Source organism: Chiloscyllium plagiosum, unplaced genomic scaffold (assembly GCF_037043375.1).
Source record: "Chiloscyllium plagiosum isolate Xiang-an unplaced genomic scaffold, Cpla_swu_hap1 HiC_scaffold_43, whole genome shotgun sequence".
NCBI lineage: Eukaryota > Metazoa > Chordata > Chondrichthyes > Orectolobiformes > Hemiscylliidae > Chiloscyllium > Chiloscyllium plagiosum.
The window spans coordinates 9799734-9816166 of record NW_028270181.1 but is presented as its reverse complement, the minus strand read 5'-3'; the positions used below and the strand labels follow the sequence as shown (position 1 = coordinate 9816166).

Genomic DNA, 16433 nt, shown 5'->3' with positions numbered 1-16433 from the left:
GTGCATATTCGGTGATTTGCCATGCTAAATTGTGCAGGGTTGGGGAATGGGTCTGGATGGGATGTTCCTCGGGGGGTTGGTGTGGACTTGATGGGCCAAATGGCCTGTTTCCACACAGTAGGGTATCAAGGGTAAATAGAGGTAACAAATATCTCCATCCTATTAAAAGAAAAAAAGTTCTCTCATTATGCATTGAACCAGCGTCCCTGTCGAATGTTTAATGGGAAACAGTTTGTTGCTTACCTATACTGGACTCGCTTATTTTGTTGGTCTCTTGCTGTGCACACATCACGCCCACATCTTCGTGGTGCGAGCAGTCATGTTGACCCCAGTTGCTCCGAGCACAACCTAGGAGGTTCAGTTCAGTCCCTGTACAAACCACCTCATCCAGGAGTATGAAGCCAGTCCCTTGACCAAACCTGGCCTCTGGTGCCACAATCCCTGGGCCACTGGTCAATGATAATCACAAGTCACTGAGAGCTGCAAAATACAATCTCAACAAAGGCAATAGCAAAAGGGGAGCAGGGTTCACTGCAGTCAAATCCTAAAATGCTTAAAAACCATTTGGTGGCGGAAAAAAAATCAGATTATTGTGCACAAATTAATCCATTTCAGTTCATTTGTTTTCTAACATGACTTCAGTTAAAGTTAATTTTAAATGAGCAACTTTGAATTCAGACTGCAATCCCTTCATAGATACCAAGATGTCACTACAGGAGTTCACCCCTCTCTGTTATAAACCACCAGTCAGTTCTTTAAAGCTCTGAACAGTTCTGTACGCTCCCATGTGACGCTGTTAAAATATTTTAGTGTGTACAGTTGAAGTTGTTGTCAAGAGTGTTCCTTCTGAACCTATCTACAACATAGAGGTTCATAAAATAATGAGGGGTTAATGGTAGGTGTCTTTCTCTAGGATGGGGGATATCAAGATGCAGGGGCACATTTTTAAGGTGAAAGGAGAGAGATTTAAAAAAGACACCAGTGGCAACGTGTTTACACAGAGGGTGGTTCAGGTGTAGAATGAGCTTCCTGAGGAAGTGGTGGATGTAGGCACAATTAGAACATTTGAAAGATATTTGGATAAGAACATGAATAGGAAAGGTTTGGAGGGATATGGATTAGGAGCTGGCAAGTGGGACTAGCTTAGTTTGGGATTATGTTCAACACGGACTGGTTGGGCCAAAGGGTCTGTTTTTGTGTTATATGGCTCTATGGCTCTTTGTCAAATCCCTTCAATTTCTTTTTCAGGATTTTCTTTCCTCCTTTGCTTGTCTCATGCCTTCCCCGACTAACCTATCTGGCTTTTATACATGGTATTTGAGTGAAGTAGAGGGTGTGTATACTGTTATACATAAGATATCACAAGGCCAGTAACTAAAACCTGTCCACCACTTTCTATGTGCTTGTGGTACCCTTCTTATAAAAGAAAAGAGTTTCACTTACCCAGCACTTCTTACAGGAGAGCAATTGTTTACCAGCCAATGGAGCACTCCAGAAGAGCAGTCACAGTTGTAGTGTAGCAAAGTTGTTAACCAATTAGCCTACTGCAAACTCCCACTAATACCATGATCATCTATTTTGAGTGATGCTAATTTTCCAGATACTTACTGGCCAAGACACCAGAGAACACTATTTTGCTCTTCTTCAAAGCCACAACATCTTTTATGTCTATCTCAGACAGCAGATGGAGCTTTGGTTTAATAGTTTTGTATAAAAGATGTTACTTATAGAGTCATAGGGATGTACAGCACGGAAACAGACCCTTTGGTCCAACTCATCCATGCCGACCAGATATCCTACATTTGGCTCATATCCCTCTAAACCCTTTCTATTCATGTACTCACCCAGATGCCTTTCAAATGTTGTAACTGTACCAGCCTCCATCACTTCTTCATTCCATACACACCCTCAATGTGAAAAAGTTGCCCCGTTAGATAACCCAAACCCTCCAACCCTGGCGACATCCTTGTAAATCTTTTTCTAAACTCTTTCAAGTTTTTAAAAAAGATTTATAGTGATGTACAAAAGAAGAAAGGGTGAAGTGAGGAGACGCTTTTTCATACAGTGTGTGGTTCGGGTCTGGAATGCACTGCCTGGATCTGTGGTGGAGGCAGCTTCAATTCAGCCATTCAAGAGGGTTAACCATTCAATAGAAATGATGTGTAAGGCCATGAGGAACAAGCAGGAGATTGGAACGAGTTAATGATGCTCAATGACCAAGACAGGGCAGACCAGGACTTTCGGCACTGTAGCATGTTTTGTGATTCTGGCAGTATAAGTCTAGGTGTTTTGGAACTTGGTGAGGGATTTGAAAGCACAACCTCAGAAGAGAAAAGATGAACCTCAGAGTGATCAAGTGAGCTACCATTGAGACAACAGTAGGGGTGGGGCTCTTTCCAAGATCTAGCACAAGCACAGTGGGCTGAATGGCCTCCTCCCATGCCGTATCACTGTATGAAATAAGGCCTGCAGAAAGTTACCTGAATCCAAGCTGCCTGCAAACCACCCGAGCGTTCATGTCAGTCCATCTGTCATCACACACTGTACCCCAGGCTCCATTGCGATAGATTTCCAACCTCCCCTCGCTGGAGTCCCGGCCTCCAATCAGTCGGATGGCACCATCTGCAGAGATCATCCAGTGAACACATCGTTTAGTTTAAACAGAAAGGGACGCAGACCAAGGGTGGAGGAGTGGGGAAAAGGATGAGAGCTTGCACTCACGTTAACATATCTCTCACATATTTCATTACTTTGGAAGTAAAGGTCCATTACAATGTAGCAGCAACAATCCTGAGCCGCAGAACTCTCAGCATGATGAATGGCCAGCTAACATGACCTGGTTGTGACAGTGGACACTAATGGACAAGTTGGAGGTTTTATTATTTGATGGGGGTCAAGCAGCCACTCTTCCCTCTTGATTGAAACTTCGAAAGTAGCGCGAGAAACACTGGGATAGTCTACCTGCGTATGGATTGCAGGAGACACCAGCGTCTTCTGCATGCTCACAGTTGTGCTGTCTCCAGTTGCTTTTCTTACATTCGTCCAAATGCAGCTCATTGCCAGTGCACTCAACATCATCCAATAGGATTACACCAGAGCCGTGACCAAAGTGGGACAACATCCAGGACTTGGCAGTGCCACTATGGAGAGAAAGAAACAAAGATTCACCTGGGTACAAGAGGCACAAAGTTTGTAACATTCCCATCTGCATCTCCCGGGTGTTTAGCTGTTCTGTAGTTTTGGTCATCGTTTGGGGTGGCATGATGGCTCAGTGGTTAGCACTGCTGCCTCATAGCACCGGGGACCTGGGTTTGAATACTCCTCTGGGCAACTGTCTGTGTGGAATTTGCACACTGCCCATGTGGGTTTCCTCCCACAGTCCAATGATGTGTAGCCGAGGTGGATTATCCATTGTGGTGAGGGATGTGCAGGCTATGTGGATTAGCCATGGGAAATGTTGGGTAGGGGGTGGGATGCCCTTCAGAAGGTCAATGTGGACTTGATGGGCCAAATGGCCTACTTACATAGTGTCGCGATTCTATGAATTGCAAAGTAAAAGTAAAATCACCTCTGTCCCACTCGAGAGAGACAACTGGTGATGGTTTAACCTAGGGGTCACCACACCTCAGGTGAGAGGAGAGGTTGAGATGGAGACTCCTTCATGGCTACCTCAGTCAGTGTGGGGATTGAACCCACTCTATTAACGTCACTCTACATTGCACACCAGCCATCCAAGCGAACCAAGCTACGCCCCATATAAAGAGGGGTCACTGGACCCAAGATGTTAACTCTGCTTTCTCTCCACAGATGCTGCCAGACCTGTTGAGTTTCTCCAGAAGTTTCTGATTAAAGAGCTTGATTTGACTTGAACCCTGATCAAGGTGTGAATGACACAACAGAAGAGACCAATTAAAACGGCAGCCACGTGGAGTCCACTTCATTTATTAGCATTCCCACCCTCCTGACATTTGAACCACTAATATATTTGGAAGGTGGAGATATTGGGGTCCAACAACACTATTCAATTATCAAAAGCTTCACCCAGAGATGCACCAAAAGTGTCCAGTACCTAAGTGTCCAGCAAACATTGGAGTCAGCAAACGCCCAGGTGAATAAATCATTATTTTATTTCTTTGGATGATCCTCTGTAAATGAAATTGCACCTGGGGAGTACTGTGTAAAGTGTTTACCTCCCCACTTAAGGAAGGCTTAACTGGATCGGAAGCAGTTCTGAGAAGATTCACTTGCCTGGTTCCTGGGATGCAAGTGGTGCCTTATCAGGCCAGGTTAAGCAGGTGACCTGTACTCACTGGAGTATCGAAGTGTGAGGGGTGATCTTATTGAGACATAGAAGGTTCTGACAGGGTTTGAAGGTGTAGATGCTCAGAAGATGCTCCCTATCCTGGGGGAATCTAGAACTAGTAGGTGCAGCTTCAGAGAATAAAGGGTCTGTCATTCAAGATGAAAATGAGAAGGAATTTCTTCCTGTCAAAGGTCACGAAGCTTTGGAATTCTCTTCCTTCGCCGTCATTGAGTATGTTCAAGGCTAAGATAGACAGCTTTCTGAAGTATAGGGGACTCCAGGGGTATGTTGAAAGTTTGGAAAATGGAAGCAAGGCCAACAGCAGTATCCGGAACAGGAGAATCGACGTTTTGGGCATAAGCCCTTCTTCAGGAATGCCCGAAACATCGATTCTCCTGTTCCTTGGATGCTGCCTGACCTGCTGCGGTTTTCTAGCAACACATTTTCAGTTCTGATCTCCAGCATCTGCAGTCCTCACTTTCTCCCCAACTGCAGTATCCTACTGGTTGGAACAGCATTTTCAAAGGGCTGAATAGCCTGCTCTTGCTACTAGTTCTTAGGTTCATGAAGGTCAGGAGGAGAAAGAACATAACTCCTAGCCAACAAAATAAACTTTGTGTTTCCAACACCCGGTGGAAATAGCCTACGTCCCCTGCCACTGCACAATGCAAGGGACTGGAGAGAGTTTCAGTTGGATGCCACCAGCATTCAGATCCTGACCATCAAGTGACACATCATTGCCATCTCTCTGGGACAGACAGGTTTATAACCCAGGTCGCCAAGAATGGTAGTAGAATCAGGCTTACCTAATGTAGTGTTAAGCTTAGCTCAGTTGACTGGATAGTTAGATTGCACTGTGGAGTAATTCCAACAGTTTTGGGTTCAATTCCCATACTGACTGAGGAAACCCTGACGGATTCTCCTTCTCAGCCCCTCCCCTTACCTGAGGTGTTGTGACCCCCAGGTTAAACCACCATCTCTGCCATGGGACTATGGTGACTTTACCTTTTCATTTACTAACAGAATGAAACACGGCACATACACACCTCCTAATTTAACCACCTACAGTTCCACAAAGTGTCTCTTTGTAAGTACTGAAACAAAACCCAAGTAATGCCCTTGACATGTACATACTAAACCATAATTCACATACGGGGAGAAAGTGAGGACTGCAGATGCTGGAGATCAGAGCTGAAAATGTGTTGCTGGAAAAGCGCAGCAGGTCAGGCAGCATCCGAGGAGCAGGAGAATCGACGTATCGGGCATAAGCCCTTCTTCAGCCCTTCTCCTGTTCCTTGGATGCTGCCTGACATAATTCACATACAACTTACAGACAGAAAGATGCTCCTTAGAGGTGGTTATGTAGGCCGGGCTTTGTGTTAAGGTTGTAGTGGGATTCTCAACTGACTGAAGCCAACGCTGAGTTAAATCCTTCTGAATCATCAAACAGGAACTGCCAATGCTGGTGACCTTCTTGTTTTTTCATCCGTTTTGTTGTTGAGATGTTAGTTTTAAACAACTCCACAATGAACATTACATGAATGTTATCCAGTGAGTATGCATCATTAAGTTTACTGCAAATCTTGAGAAACTATTATGGGTTTTTTTTAAATAGATGAATAGATCAAGAAAATAAATACTTTGGTTTCATGCACCAGTAGTCTAGAAAATCCATTATGATTCTAACCACTTTCTGTAGTTGCTTCTGTACCATAGCCCACCGTTCATATCATTTTAATATTTAGTTATTGAAAAGTAGATAGGCGACAGAATTCTGCTGAGGATAGATCAACTGAAGCACAGGGACAGTAAAACTAGCAGATTGTCATGATGGGTCAGTGAGGTTCAAGTACAGATCAACCACAATGAATCAAGCCTGAATGGCTGACACTACTTCGCTTTAATAGCTTCTAAGGCAGTTTGCACATTGCGGCACAGAACAAATTGAGAGAAACTGCTTTGTTGTCCTGTCGTAGATGATATGGAGGTGCTGGTGTTGTACTGGGGTGTAACAGGTCAGAACCCACCCAGCCCGCATACTTTCCCCACAGTCAATTCACCTAACCTGCATATCTTCAGACTGTGGGAGGAAACCCACGCAGACATAGGGAGGATGTGCAAACCCCATACAGACTGTCACCTGAGGCTGGAATCAAACCCGGGACCTGGGCATCGTGAGGCAGCAGTGCCAACCACTGAGCCACCCAGAGATGGCTGGGTGTGGTTTAGCCCGAGGGTCATCCCACCTCAGGTGAGGGGAGAGGTTGAGAGAGAGAGTCCTTCATGGTCACCTCAGTCGGTGCGAGAATTGATCTCATGCTGCATTGCAGACCAGCCGTCCAGCTGACTGAGCCAACCAACTTGAAACGTTAACTCTCTCCTCCAGTGCTGCTAGACCTGCTGAGTTTCTACAGCACTTTCTGTATTTTGGATTGCTGCACCTGCAGTATTTTGCTTTCATTTGGACAAAGGTAATACTTCTACTGATCCTACCTTAAACCTAACTGTCTACAGACAACTTCTGCGTCCAAATCGTCCCAGTGGTCATCACACACAGTGCCCCACTCCCCACCATGGAAGACCTCCAGACGGCCCTCATTGTCCTCTTTCCCTCCAACCAGACGGATGGGCGTTACTGAACCTGCACTTGAAAGAAACAAGACAAGAGCATGTAAAGTGATACTTCAGTTCATTCTGCAATGACTATTGTCTGACATTTGCACTGAAACACCATGATAAGAAGACTAGGCTGCTCCAGTTCCAAGCCACGTTGGTGGTTATGGCTTAGAGAGGTGAGTATTGTGTGTCCAATTACTCCACCCAATGGGCCTTGAGTTGGAGAAGTGCCACCAAATGTTATGCTGTGCTGAGGAACAGCCAGTCCACTTTTCCAAACTCTCACAAAATTCTTTGAGTTCAATGAACAGCAACACACTAGCAACCTCAGAATCCCTACAGTGTGGAAACAGGCCATTCAGCCCATCAAGTCCACACCGACCCTTCAAAGGGCACTCCCACCCAGGCTCAGCCCCCTACCGTATCCCTGTAACTCTGAATTTCCTGTGGCCCATCCATCTAACCTGCACATCTTTGGATTGTGGGAGGAAACCCATGTAGAAGTGGTTTTTACAGCAATAAGGTAGGGAGCTGGGATTGTGTCTGAGTGACAGTGCACTTTAGTGGGTCACTGTGGACCTGATGGGCTGAATGGTGTGTTTCCACACTGTTCAGATTCTACGATTCCTCTGAGCTTCCTAAAGCCTTGTCATTCATTGAGTACTCTCTTGAACTCAAAAGAATTTTGTGAAAGTGTGGAAAAGTGAGATAACTGTCCTTCAGCGCAGGATATAATTCAGCAACATCTCTCCAACGCAAGGCTTGTCGGGTGGAGAATGTGCAATGTCCACACAGACATTCACCTGAGGCTGAAATCAGACCTGGGTTCCTAGCATTGTAAGGCAGCAGCGCTAACCATTGAGCCACCATGCCACCCCACAGGGGACTAGAGTGGTCTTTGGGTACTTGTCCACAGATTCCTGAAGGCAGCTGGACAGGTTAGTAGCATAGTTAAGAGGGCATACAGATCACACCTTTACCAGTTGAGGCACAGATTATAAGAGCGGGGAGGTCATGTTGGAGTTGTAGAGGACCTTGGTTCGGTCACAACTGGAGATCTGGTCACTGCACTATAGGAAGGATGTGCTTGCACTGCAGAGGAGATTCACCAGAATGTTGCCTGGAATGAAACAGTTTAGCGATGAAGAGAGATCAGCTTGGGTTGTTTTCTTTGGAGCAGAGAAAGTTGAGGGGGGACCTGATAGAGGTGTTTAAGGTTATAAAGGGCATGGACAGGGTAGATAGAAAACAGCTGTTACCCATAGTTGAAGGATCTATGACAAGGGAAGGGGGCATTGTTTTAAAGTGGAAAACGGAAAGTTTAGAGAGGATTTGAGGAAAAAAAACATTTATCAGAAGGTGTTGGAGCTCTGAAATGCACTGCCTGGTAGGAGCATTGAGACAGAAATCTCCATAGCCTTTAGAAGCTCTTGGATGAGCATTTGAAATGTTGTAACATTCAAGGTCTAGTGTTGGAAAGTGGATCAAATGTAAGTGATAACATACTTTTGGCAGTACAGACTTGATGGGCCAAAGAGCATCTTCTGTACTGTATGATTCTATAATTCATGCAACTTCATCGCTACATTGTGTGACACTGCAGACAACATGAGCCTTATGAGGCTTATGGAAATGTCTCTTTAAGGAACAGCTTAACTTATAGAGTCGCAGAACCATTGAGATATACAGCAGGGAAACAGACCCTTCCATCCAACTCATTCATGCCAACCTTAACTAATCTAGCCCCATTTGCCAACATGTGGCCCATATCCCTCTCAACCTTTCCTATTCATATACCCATCCAGATGCCTTTTAAACGTTGTAACTGTACCAGCCTCCACCACTTCCTCTGGCAGCTCATTCCATACATACACCACCCTCTGCGTGAAAAAGTTGCCCCTTAGGTCCCCTCTCACCCTAAATCTCTGCCCTCTAGTTCTGGATTCCCCCACCCCAGGGAAAAGACCTTGTCTATTTACCATATCCATGCCCCTCATGATTTTATAAACCTCTATAAGGTCACCCCTCAGCCTCCAACATTCCAAGGAAAACAGCCCCAGCCTCTTCAGCCTGTCCCTATAGCTCAAACCCTCAACCCCGGCAGCATACTTGTAAAAGCTTTCTGAAATTAAACTGAAGATTTTATATAAAAGGGTCTCTGGATTTATAATGTTGGCAAGTCATGTTGCTGGGGAATAGATGTGGCCTTGTTTTGATGTGTGTGTTTTAAGATCTATCAAACTGCATTTCTACATTTAGTTCATTAGGTTTGTTTTATTTCAATTTTTTTGTAAAGAACTTCTGTTTTATTGTTAAAGAGAATCTACAGCCTCATGTGCCCATGTTTCACTGAATGACCATCGTGTTAAGTTAGAAAAAAGATCTATCAAGTCAGATTTCATCTGGGATCTGACTTGTTCAGTAGTGACACCAGCTGGGTGTACAATAGACATTTAACAATAATCATGGCATTTTTCATTTGCAAATTCCTGTTTAAATTTGCTGAAGAGTTTACTTCTGACGTTTACCTTCTGGAAGTCCACACACGACCCCTGCACCATTGTCATGTCTGCAAGTTCCACGCGCTAATGTGCTGTTTCGACATTGTAGCAAGGCGGCTTCGTCACCTCGACAGTGAACTCCGTCCATATGAATGGGACCTGATCCAGGGCCGAACAATGAATTCTTCTTGGCCACACCTATTTCACTGTGGACACAAGTGTCCAAAGAGGAGGGGATGGGGAGGAAAGTAAGAGTTACGAGGTTGCCGTGGGAAAAAGAGAGGATGGAAGCAGGAGTCGGAAGAGTGGGAAGGAGGAGAAAGAAGATTGAAAAGAAGGAGAAGAAAAACAGGAAGGAGAAAGTTGACAAGAGGGTTATTTCAAGTGGAATTACTCATGGCACATGTTTTGAAGATGAATTTCCTCTGTGAATTATTGTTAGTTTGCCAGTAATCACATTTGTGTAATTTTAATGCAGTCATTACATTTCTAAAAATAAACAGATTAATGACTGACAAAATAGTGTAGAAATTTAACCCAGATGTTAATCAAGGAGCAAAAAATATCGTGAAATGGAAATTAAGTTCATTTTGTAGATTTGATAAATAAATAGACTGCTCCTTGATGCATCAGATAACATTTCCTCAGATTATTGTGATCCTGGAGACAATCACAGGGCAGCTAACGGAATCGCATCCAGACAAAATTACCTGCTTGGGTCCCTCGAGTATGTTTAGATTAGATCCCCTACAGTGTGGAAACAGGCCCTTCGGTCCAACCAGTCCTCCGAAGAGTAACCCACCCAGAACCATTTCCCTCTGAGCAATTTAGCATGGCCAGTTAACCTGACCTGCAATCTTAGGACTGTGGGAGGAAACTGGAGCACCCAGAGGAAACCCACGCAGACAATGGGAGAATGTGCAAACTCCACACAGACAGTCACCTGAGGCTGGAATTGAACCTGGGACCCTGGTGCTGTGAGGCAGCAGTGCTAACCACTGAGCCACCGTGCCACCCTGCTCACTTTCCCCCATAATGCCAAGACAAAGAGCAAGAGAGAACTCCTTAATGCGTGTTCAGGTTCCTCTAACCTAAGTACACGTAGGAACTGGAAAGGTCTATTCAGCTGCTCTGGCCTGTACTGTCATTTCATGAGGATCCCACACTGATCTGTGACACGCTCTGATCACCCATCTTCACTACCTACCCATTCGGAGCGTTAATAGATACGTATAAAGCGATTTAAAATGAACCATTGACGTAACTAGAGCAACGAGATTTACATAAGTCAGCACTGAGAACCGCTGAGCAAGGGGAGCTCCACGATGATTGACACGTTAAACACACTAAAGACAGGAGCCGAGAGGAGGGGCAGATGAATGTCAGGGGTCATCTCCCAGAATACATACAGCCAGAGTTGGCGACCCTTTTCAGTAGATTGTGTTTTTTAATTCACTTGAGGGACGTGGGTGTTGCTGGCTGGGCTAGCATTAATTGTTCCGTCCCTAATTGCCCCTTGATAAGGTGGGAGTGAACCACCGCAGTCCCTGTGCCTGTAGGTAGACCCATAATTAGAGAGGGACTTTCAGGATTTTGACCCAGTGACACTGAAGGAATGGCGATATATTTCCAAGAGAACTTGCAGGTGGGCATGTTCCTTCCAGGACAGGCTTGTGGATTTATCACTAGACTATTAATTCAGAAACTCAGCTAATGTTCCAGGTTCAAATCCCACCATGACAGATGGTGGCATTCGAGGGTGTAGTTATGCTCATTGAGCTGGAAGGTTCGTTTTCAGATGTTTCGTCACCATATAGGTAACGTTATCAGTGAACCTCCAGATGAAGCACTGGTGGTATGGCCCACTTCCTATTTATGTGTTTGTGTTTTCCTTGTGTTGGTGATGTCATTTCCTATGGTGATGTCATTTCCTGTAGTGATGCTTTTCCGTTCTTTTTCTCAGGGGGTGGTAAATGGGATCCAAGTCAATGTGTTTGTTGATAGAGTTCCAGTTGGAATGTCATGCTTCCAATCATTACCCTCTCTCACTGGTATCCTCACATACAGATAAGGAAGGACACCACTTCGACTGGTACAACACATCCATCCTAGGACAAGCCAAACAGAGGCACGTGCGAGAATTCCTAGAAGCATGGCATTCCAAATGGAACTCTGTCAACAAACACATTGACTTGGATCCCATTTACCACCCCTGAGAAAAAGAACAGGAAATGACACCACAGGAAATGATGTCACGAAAGAAAATGACATCATCCACCCAAGGAAACCCAAACACATAAATAGAAAGTGGGCCACACCACCAGAGGCTCAACCAGAGGCTCACTGATGATGTTACCAAGTATGGTGACGAAATGTCTGAAAACAAATCTTCCAGCTCAGCGAGCAAACCTACATCCAGAACTTCAACCTGAGCTACAAATTTTCTCAAAACTCAGTGGTTTTCGCATTCAATAAAAGACTGGAAATAGGGGTCTAAGGCTAATGCTGAAACCAAGGGTGACTTTCATTAAAACCCATCTGGTTCACTAACGTCCTTCAGGGAAGGAAACTGCCATCCTTATCCTGGTCTGGCCTACATGTGACTCCAGACCCTCAGCAATGTGCCAAAAAGCTCATGACAACTTTCTCGTAAATGCCAAAGGGGAGGAGTGCAGGTTCCAATGCAGGCAGGGTAATGCAATGGGGGCTGACTGGAAGAGGGAGGAAATTTCTTGCAAATTTTTCATTCCCTTCCCCCACCCCACCCCCAACCATCCAATCCCAAATGGGAAAAGGCCAAAACCAGGGCCTCTTGAACTGACCTTAGGAAATTGTCAGGACACCTAATGGAAAACCAGGACTGTCCTGGTCAAACGCTAAGTCGCCCAAGAGCTAGCAGGAATTGCCATAGCTCTTTGCCAAATTGTTAGCTTTAACGTGTATAACTTGAGTGGACCTGAACCCTCAACTTTATGGGTCAGAGGTAAAAGGTGCTGCCAGCTGAGCCCTTCAATGCGTGCACAACATCATTATTTCACTGGGCAAACTATTTTCTCATCATCCCCAGGAGGCAAGATCCTGACTTTGGTATGAAGTATGATTCCATTAGCTTCCAGGCTGCTGAGTGCAGTATTTGCTTGTTACTGATAAGTTTTGTGAATATAGACGAGAAGAAACTTTCTTTGAGCAGCCCACAGCATTCACAAATCTCTGAGGAGATCTCCAACTGTAAGAATGAGGAGAAAGCAGAGGGGGAGGGAATGGGTCCTTTGTGTCACTGAGATGTACAGAAGGGGGGGGTCAGTACTGAGATTAACTGCAGAGTTTCGTTCCTGCCCCACACAGTTTCGTTCCTGCCATCTCAGAGAAGCAGGAGAAAATTAGATACCTTGACCCAATTGTGGAACTGATTAAATTTTGCCTCAAAAGGCAGGTTTGAGGTTTATCTTAGGCAAGAGTAACAGGGTAGGGGAATGGGTCTGGGTGGGATACATTTTGGAGGGGTGTCAGTGTGGACTTGTTGGGGCCAAATGGCCTGTTTCCGCACTGTAGGGATTCTATGATTCTATGAAGAGTGGGTCAGGGGGTATGGTAGGCAACTCTCAATTGTAGTCTGGTTAATCTACAATTGTAGAAATGTAACTCCATTCTTTGTATTTAAGTCCATGAAAATATAAATGGTCAAATCTGATATAATCATGAGCATGTAGTAGGGCCAGAAATTCCAAAAACACCTCAAACAGGGAGATATGATGAATCATGGTTTAAATTTGTTGGCCAACTGCAGATCAGAAGATGATTGGTAACACAGAGTGAACAAAGTATGACAAACACCATAAGAGTTAGTGTATCGTCGAATCCCACAGCATGAAAGAGAGGACATTCAGCCTATCATGTGCTTGTGAGATATCCCATTTGACTTCCATTCCAACTCTTTTCCCATAGCCAGATAAAGTTTTCTGTGTAAATGGTCTGATGGTATTATCACTAGACAATTAATCCAGAAACTCAGTTATGTGTCCTGGGGACCGGAGTTCAAATCCTGCCATGGCATTGAATTCAATAAAAAAATCTGGAATTAAGAGTCTAACAAAGAACAAAGAAATTCTACAGCCCAGGAATAGGCCCTTCAGCCCTCCAAGCCTGAGCTGATCCAAATGCACTGTCTGAACCTGTTGGTCAATTCCTAAGCATCTGTATCCCTCTGCTCCCCACCTACTCATACATCCGTCCAGACGCATCTTAAATGAATCTACCAAGCCTGCCTCTTACCATCTCTGCTGGCAACGCATTCCAAACGCCCACCACCCTCTGTGTGAAGTAACGATGACCAGGAAACCATTGTCAATTGTTGGAACAACCCATCTGGTTCACTAATGTCCTTTAGGGAATGAATCTGCCATCCTTACCTGGTCTGGCCTACATGTGACTCCAGACACACAGCAATGTGGTTGACTCTTAACTGTCCTCTGGGTAATTAGGGATAGGCTGTTACTGCTGGCCCAGCCTGGGTTGCCCACATAACATGAATTAATTAAAAAGAAGCCACATCACATACAACAGTTGTTATTTATGTTTCCGCCAAGCCTTAAGGGCAGTACAGAATGCAACAACCTGTCAAGTTAAATAAATTCTCCCAATCTTCCTTCTAATCTAATTAAATTCAGTCAGAATATCAACCTCGGGCCTACTTCACCATTTAATGAGATCATGGTTATTCCTGACTATTCCCGAAAACCTTTCATCTCCTTGTTTATCAAGGTTCGAGTCACCGTTTTGAAGGTTAGGACTGTCTGGTAGGAAAGACTGTGGTAAAGTATTTATAATTCTTCCCTTCTAGTCCCTACCCATGCTGTCTCATAGCTTTGTGCCAAAAGATAGTCCTATTCCCAGACCTCAGCTCTTCTGCTCTGGTAATGTGCAATGAACAGCCTCCTTTCTTAGTCTTCAGTTTTCACACTGCTGTCATTTGGCTAATGCAATGCGAGGCCAGTTGCCTGTGCCACTGCGTTCACCTAACTTCAAGGAGCTTTTGTCATTTCAAACCGTGGAAGTGTGAACGGGACAAATCCAACACCACCTCAACCAGCCAGCGATGAAATCTTTCTGTGAACAACTCCTGCGGTGGAGGAATAAAATTACTGGGTGTAAAGTGATTAAATATTGAGCAGCATGGTGCCAAGAGCTATCCGTGGCATAATAAAACGTTGGGAACAATCGTAATGACTACGTTCGGAATAATTGCTGGATGTTTCGCTCCAACATTTCATACCTCAAGCTTAGCTGACGACAGACCACACTGGCATCTCGATCATCCCAGGTCTTATCACAGACAGTGCCCCATTGTCCATTGTACAGTAACTCCACCCTTCCCTCATGTTGACCAGCTCCTCCACTCAGTCGGATGGCACCTGAAAGAGCCAGGAAAACTATGAATAGCCTTTTGTCCTTTGCAGAGTAATTATTCTTTCATCAAAATAAATCGGTGCATATTACATTAATCAAAAATACTTTGAGCCTGTTTAAGTAAGTGTTTGAAAGCCAAGTGTCCAAAATACCTGACCAATTTGCTAGAATTGAGCATCTTAACCCACCACCGCATGTGCTCTAACGTGTCAATCTTGTCTTTGCATTCCTGGGTATCCAGCATTTCTGGACCACATTGCGAATTTCCTCAAGCCAGCTAAAAGGCACTTCCACAAGCACCGCTGCAGCTTCACTCCGGTGACCTTGTGGAGGTGGCCTCGAGTCACTGAAGCATTGTTGCCGGTGCTACACAAATGCAGTCACCGCAGCACTCAGTGTTTCTGTTATTCAGGCCGAAGGCATTTGTAGAATTAACTCGGAGGCGGTTCAGAAAATGTTCACTAGGGTGATCCCCAGTATGGAGGGATTGACGTATACGCAAAGGTTAAACAGATTGGGGCTCCACTAACTGGAGTTTAGAAAAGTGAGAGGTGACCTCATTGAATTATATAGGATTCTTAAGGGTCAATGCTGAGAGGGTGTCTCCCCTAATGGGAGAGTAAAGGGACACCAGTTTAAGACTGAGGTGAGGAGGAATTTCTTTACTCAGAGGGTTGTGAGTCTTTGGAACTCTTTACCGCCGGGAGCTGGAGCGGGGAGGGTCCTTTTGTATATTTAGGACTGAGACAGATAGATTCTTCATCAGTTGGGGAATCACATGCTATGGGGAAAAGGCGGGAAATTTGACACGAGGAATGTCGGATCAGCCATGATCCTTCTGAATGTTAGAGGGACCGAACAGCCTACTGTTCCTGTTTCTCATGGTCTTACGGGATCGAAAATGCTGGTTCTGACCCACATATATGTGGGTGTGAGTAACAGGATATCCTGCATGGTAGTGGGATCTGGAGAGTGGGATTTACTTCCTTTTCATTCCTTCTCTACCTCATCATTAAGTCAAGTAGCCTTTACTCATGTAACCTGCCTGTGAATTTTAATTGTTTCATCAAGTATATTTTGAGGCCCCTTTCAGCTATCCACAGCTAGGATTCCCAGTTTTTTACAAGTCCCTGCTTGGAGAACTGGGAATCCTAGAGCCAGCTGTCCTTTTCATAATATTTTCCAGTCTTGCCCAGATTAGCATGTGTGCGATCCCACCGAAATCCCTGAAACCCCCATCGAAGTGGCTGTAATAAACACCAAGAACAATGCAAGCGGTTTACCGTGATTGCAGTCACATTCTGACCAACTAATGGACCCCGTTTTCTTCCTGTAAAAACACCACGGAATTGGTTCACCATCCGGGCTGCGGCAAAAGTTATGGTCACCAAGACCCTTGTTGGGATACTGCTGGACATAGTCTGGGAATTCTGTCCATTTCAGGCACTCCTCCCCGGTCACAGTGTACGTTACTGACCCAGTGTAATAACCCAACTTGGTAAAAACGCCCAAACACCAGCTAACAGCTGTCGGAACAAAAGGTAAAATAAAAATTGAGTTTATTCTTCACTGTTGGGAAATTCACCTACACTCAGAACAACAGCCAA

At 44.9% G+C, this 16433-nt stretch overlaps 1 protein-coding gene across 4 annotated transcripts in view; it reads right to left on the bottom strand.

Annotated features, from left to right (window-relative positions):
* Positions 1-16433, bottom strand: part of LOC122541898 (neurotrypsin) — a 52530-nt gene that overhangs the window by 24597 nt on the left and 11500 nt on the right. For 3 of the 4 annotated variants that reach the window (XM_087982640.1, XM_043679082.2, XM_043679078.2), the window contains 7 exons: positions 16110-16352; positions 14693-14831; positions 9448-9626; positions 6797-6944; positions 2962-3140; positions 2481-2622; positions 244-449 (listed from right to left, as the gene is read on the bottom strand). In XM_087982640.1, coding sequence (XP_087838766.1) covers positions 244-449; positions 2481-2622; positions 2962-3140; positions 6797-6944; positions 9448-9626; positions 14693-14831; positions 16110-16352 — 1236 coding nt within the window. The remainder of the gene's footprint in view (positions 1-243; positions 450-2480; positions 2623-2961; positions 3141-6796; positions 6945-9447; positions 9627-14692; positions 14832-16109; positions 16353-16433) is intronic. The other variant, XM_043679081.2, reaches the window with a different exon arrangement.